The 5397-nt window shown below is 40.1% G+C and overlaps 2 protein-coding genes across 2 annotated transcripts; one reads left to right on the forward strand and one right to left on the reverse strand.

Moving 5' to 3' along the window:
* Positions 1 to 251: 251 nt before the first annotated feature.
* Positions 252 to 2417, forward strand: LOC140992300 (uncharacterized). Its single transcript, XM_073462604.1, has 5 exons — positions 252 to 726; positions 883 to 1073; positions 1254 to 1350; positions 1492 to 1697; positions 1921 to 2417. Exons 1-5 carry the CDS (start codon positions 707 to 709, stop codon positions 2112 to 2114), a joined length of 708 nt encoding a protein of 235 aa, XP_073318705.1. The 5' UTR covers positions 252 to 706; the 3' UTR covers positions 2115 to 2417.
* LOC140992418 (uncharacterized) lies at positions 2416 to 4999 on the reverse strand. Its single transcript, XM_073462721.1, has 6 exons — positions 4784 to 4999; positions 4363 to 4491; positions 4082 to 4275; positions 3477 to 3624; positions 2863 to 3067; positions 2416 to 2723 (listed from the first exon to the last, which is right to left on the reverse strand). Exons 1-6 carry the CDS (start codon positions 4997 to 4999, stop codon positions 2416 to 2418), a joined length of 1200 nt encoding a protein of 399 aa, XP_073318822.1.
* Positions 5000 to 5397: the final 398 nt, after the last annotated feature.

Raw genomic sequence — 5397 nt, forward strand, 5'->3', positions numbered from 1 at the left:
ACTCATTAAGGTGAGAACTGGTGTGTGTGTGTGGGTGTGTGAGAACTGGTGTGTGTGTGTGGGTGAGAGAGAACTGGTGTGTGTGTGTGTGTGTGTGTGTGAGAGAGAGAGAGAACTGGTGTGTGTGAGAGAACTGGTGTGTGTGAGAGAACTGGTGTGTGTGTGTGAGAGAACTGGTGTGTGTGTGTGTGTGTGTGTGTGTGAGAGAGAACTGGTGTGTGTGTGTGTGTGTGTGAGAGAGAACTGGTGTGTGTGTGTGTGTGTGTGTGAGAGAGAACTGGTGTGTGTGTGTGTGTGTGTGTGTGAGAGAGAGAACTGGTGTGTGTGTGTGTGCGAGCTGAGGGGGGGAGCAATAGAATATTATAATAATAGCATTGCAATAAAAATAAATGTTTGGTAGGCTGTACATATCTGTAATTAACATTTAGCTGATGCTTTTCTTTCAAAGGTATATGCTCCTAGCCTGTACATAACTGATGATGACAATGTGGCGATATTCCCGGGATCGGCTGGACATTTCAGCTGCTTGGACCTAAGACCTCGTGGCCACTATGAGGTTCATGGGGATGATATTGGTCTACCAGTTGCCGAGCAGAGTCATCCATTGTCAGGCCAGAACCGTTTCCAGTTCCACCGTACAGCACAGCCCACTGCTGCTCTAGGGTCACCTGCTCAGGCCATAGCTCCTGCTCCCCCCCGAGCAAGCATGAGTAACACCTTCCAAAGGTACAACCTAGTTTCATCAGTTCACAGCCCCTACAATTGACTAGCAAGCTACATATGAATAAATCAACATAATTGTATTTGTTTTTGTAATGTAGACTATGTGTTTGAGATGGAATTAATTGATTCGACTTGATGTAAACCACTCCCACTTTCTAGGTCTGTTTTCATTGCTGAGCTCAGCCAGGGGAAACTGAAGCCTACTCGTATGGTTGTACTCAGACTGTTTGAGTTTGAAGCAACAACCACAGGTATCCTTGCAAAAATACATGATGCCCTGCAGAGTGATGACCCGCTCATCCTGACTGATGCCCAGGGAAATGAGATCGTGGACTCCGAAGGGACAAGAGGTACTAATTGAAAAAATTAGTAATTACATAATAATAGTTTGTTTGATCAACTACCTGCCCCATCTACTTCAATACTGTGCTCTCTTTGTCTCATAATTTTTTGACCCACAAAGTATTCTGTTTAGCTGCAAATGTGTTTACATTATATCTGCTAAATGATTTGTCTTCCTCACTTGCTAGGCTCCAAGTATTGGAAGCAAAATGCAAAAAAGTTTCTTGCTGTCCCAGAGCAGATCTTCCATGAGTTCCAGCATGGAACAAAGGGAAAGAAACTGAGGTAAAAAATTTGAGTTACTACCTATTAATATTTGTCTTTCATTCTGTTTTTAATACCATCTCTCTTAGAAAAAAGGTTATCTGAACACAACTGGTGAATATTGTATAATGTTTGTGTTGTCGTTTTTGTCCCTCCTTGTAGTCTTAAAGATGTGGACTCCACAAGTCTTCAGGAGGTCCATGATAAAATAGAAGAAGTGGTCTTGGCTGCTCAAGGACTGAGTGAAGTCACCACAGTAATGAAGGACCTGTCAGCACATGCCAGCAGCACCAGCGGCGCTATGCTGGTTCTGACCAACACCATGATAACACACATGAAGGAGGCCTTTGGTTGTATTGTGTGCAAAGGTCTGTAACATAATTTGTTGATTGGTCTATATTAAAGTCTACCTTTAAGCAGGATCAAATTGAATGTCCAAGTGAATCAAACATTAATTCACTTTTGCATGTTAAAGTTAAACTGTCCCTTGCCAAGCTTTTAAACATATGTAATATGTAGATAAAGAGAAAATAATATAATGAACTCTAATCTTGCATGTGTATTGTCCTTTTTATTTTCTTCATCAAACAGGACTAATGGAAGAACCTGTGATTGCCGTATGCTGCAAAAGCTTTGTTGGCTGCAAAAGCTGCGTTGACCAGTGGATGCTGACATCCAACCAGTGCCTCAAATGCAGGGCAGATGAGTTCTCTTTCAATGCACACAGGCTGACCAGTCTTGACAATGTTCTCTCCATACTGGGTGGTGTAATTAAGATGGATTAACCCCTTAAGTGTGATTGTATCACATTCTGTGATTTAAGCCTGATTACCTCTGTTACAGTACATCTGGCTAATTGCCTTGTTCAAAGTCAGTTGGAATTTTGCACTTGTTCAACAGCTGTAGAGGATACAGAATATTTTTAGTATTTCATGTTGCACTTTAGAAAAATATGTTCACTTGGTGGAGAACATAGTTCAATGTTTAACATTGGTATTGTTGATTGTGTTTGATTTTAGTTGCAATTCAATGAAAGCAACAAAATATACAGTATATCCAGAACCAACTTGTTTTTATTTGACATTTTCATGCATATTGTTGTGTAATGTTTATCAGATACAGCAATGCATCCTGAAAAGGTGCAAAATTATAGTTTACCACATAGTCTAATAAAACTGAAATGTCAGGGTACCCCTCAGCAAATCGTTGTTCTGCTGATATTTTGTCCTCCTCATTTGAGAAGGGGTCAGTTCCAAAACAGGAGACTCTAGTAAGTGAAGAGCCAACATCCTGCTGGTACATGTCTGCTGCTTGGGAGGCATGTGGCAACAAATCATCATCATCTAGTTTTTTTGGACATCCTCCTGCTGCCAAATGATTGGGGGTTCCTTTGCCTGTGAAGCAAAGCATAGGTCACACAATGGCAGCTATTGTTTGAATTCACAGTCAACTTTAAAATAAAGAAAAACTTCACAAAAAAGGACTGGACTGTAATGTGTTACATGTTTTTTTTTTTCTTTTTATGTAACTCACCTGGGATTCTATGTGCATTCCATGCAAGTACAGCTCTTGTTATGCCAATCTTGCACAGCTCAGCAGTAAGGTTAGATGTACAGTATCTGGTGATGTTGTCATCCATGTTGAGGACTTCCTGATCCTGCAGCTGCATGAGGGCCTCCTTCAATGGGTAATTTACCCGGTTGTTGATCTCTACCCACATTCGCTCTACCGTATGATTCTGTAGACAAGAAAAGGGTAGATTTTTTTTTAGGTGGATAATGTAAAACCAACACTCAATTTAAAAAAAAAAAAAATCCCCACTCAATTTAGTCTGCAAAATCAACATGGTGAGAGGAAATAGGATTATATTAGATGTAAAAAATTAACAGACAATATGAAGAGGGCTGATTGGGTGTCCAAGGAGGAGGACCATTGATGTGTAGGGGTACCTACAAGCATCCCTACTCAAGGGTGCATCTGGTTAAGGTTAAGTGATATTTTCTGTTAGCTATATATTCCAATAACAATCACTGCTAGAGTTTATTTTGCTGTTCAGTACGTAACATCTGAGTAACATCTCCAAAGCATAGTCTCATTTCAGGCATAAACAAGGCACATTTTGTACATTAAGGAACACGTTACCTCACCTTTGTTGACTGTGTTTGGAGATATGGTTGCCTTTGCAAGTTGTGTCTGTGGTTAGACAGCATCTCCTGCATGTAGAGGGACAAGTAAAATTCTCGGCCATGGTCCACCCTGACCTGGTCCCACATCCCATATTCAAGAACTGCTGATCTATAAAATAGTGAAACATGACTCAATCAAATGTTGACTCATCAAATGTTAAGTCTGCAATATAGGATAGATCAAGAATATTGCAATCTATGAGTGCATTGTGTCCACAATTACATGAGATGACATACCTAAATAAATTGTGCAACAGAAGCCTGCAGATGACTCTAGATGTGATTTATTTTTCTCAAATTTGTAGTGGAACTGTGTGAGGCTTCAGGCTATGTCCCTATTGTATTTTCCAGCTAATAAATCACATCTAGAGTCATCTGTAGGCTTCAGGTGTGGGGGGGTCCAAAAAATTGCAAAAAAGAAAACAAAGTTGCAAAAATGACAGAAAAAGTCACAAAAAACTGTTTTGAAAAATGTGTTTTTGCCCTAGGGGATACTTGGAATCAGAAATCAGAGGAAGGGGGTATTAAAGCAAAAAAAAAAAAAGGTTGAGAAGCACTGTACTAACCTGTAAACATCTTCATAGATTGTGAGGTTATTTTTGACAGGCATGGTTGCGTGGGCAACGACCTTACTGCTGTACCCATCTATTGCGAGAACGTGTGTTACTCCGAACATGACCAATTTTTCGTTCTGGTCGATGTGGACTTTGTGTCCCATGTATTCTGCACTGTAGGGGACGGGGTTAAGGTTACGTGCGCCCTTTGGGGGAAAAAGCAAGTAAAAGTCAGCTAGTAAAATACATTATACCATATACCACAACATTAAAGGCTCGCAAAAGATACTTACACGTTTGCGCATTTCGTGATAGGGACGATGAGTTGCTCTCAAAATCTTCCCCACCCGGCGTTCACCAGCAACCACTCCCATTGCAGACAGGTACCCGGTCATCATCTTTCGGCCATATGTTGACCCTGTCTGATGAATCAACATAAGCCGTGAAATGTAACCTAGTCAACATGAAATATGAAATATAAAACAGATGGGAGTGTAATGATGATAATGCTGCCTAGAATACTGAATGGGTAAAAAAGAAAAGCGACTAGCTCAGTGTAGCCGAATGTAGAGGAGTAAGAGTACATTCTTCTTCACAAGTATACTAAGTAAGTAAAAAGTATGGAGATGATGTAAAACTACTCGTACAATTTATCCAAAAACCTAATCAAGTAAATGTAAATGTGACTTGTCAAAGAAAACCAAAATAACCTACCTGATTTATTGCCCTGCTGATCGTAACCTCCAATTGTGTGTCCGATACATGTCCCCTCCTGGAAATGTTGTGATGTGCACAAAATCTCCTGACACTCATTTCAGAACATCCTTTCTGCACACCTATCTGTAATAAATTCGTGGAAATGTCCGCGTGCGAGAGATTTTGAGCTATCATTTCTCTTATTAAATTTCCATAGGGCTCGAGAGACACCATCTCGCCCAGGCTTCAAACTCCTGCCAACCGAATCTGCTACTGTTTTGCTAAAGACGCGCTAATCGTGGGAAAAAGGCTAAAATACTGCTTCCGGGGTCCGGGTATACTGCTTAATGTTAAAAAATCCCCGCATTTTTGCATTTTGGATTAACATAGATTGGATTCTTCGTGTTTATCTGGGAATATAAAAATCCATAATAGGAAAACAACACAAAATCCAATTTTATGGCTGTATTTTAATAGAAAACGGCTCCTGGTTGGTCTTTTAAAACCTGCTACATATATTGAAAAAAGAAAAATGCCTGTTTTTTTCGTTTTTCGATTTTCGTTTCAAAATTGGAAATAGAATGAACGGAAGGTACACGGACCATATTTAATGTTTTCCAGCCATTTTTTCC

This window comes from Pagrus major, chromosome 24, assembly GCF_040436345.1.
Source record: "Pagrus major chromosome 24, Pma_NU_1.0".
Taxonomy (NCBI): domain Eukaryota; kingdom Metazoa; phylum Chordata; class Actinopteri; order Spariformes; family Sparidae; genus Pagrus; species Pagrus major.

Bases quoted from the DNA above. Each gene is read 5' to 3' on its own strand.
- LOC140992418 (XM_073462721.1), bottom strand. From the start codon at position 4,999: ATGGTGTCTCTCGAGCCCTATGGAAATTTAATAAGAGAAATGATAGCT. The intron at 4,492-4,783 runs GTAGGTTATTTT...TTGATTCATCAG, and splicing joins TCAGCAGGGCAATAAATCAG to ACAGGGTCAACATATGGCCG. The intron at 3,625-4,081 runs GTTAGTACAGTG...ACTATTTTATAG, and splicing joins ATCTATGAAGATGTTTACAG to ATCAGCAGTTCTTGAATATG.
- LOC140992300 (XM_073462604.1), top strand. From the start codon at position 707: ATGAGTAACACCTTCCAAAG. The intron at 727-882 runs GTACAACCTAGT...CCCACTTTCTAG, and splicing joins ATGAGTAACACCTTCCAAAG to GTCTGTTTTCATTGCTGAGC. The intron at 1,074-1,253 runs GTACTAATTGAA...CTCACTTGCTAG, and splicing joins GGACTCCGAAGGGACAAGAG to GCTCCAAGTATTGGAAGCAA.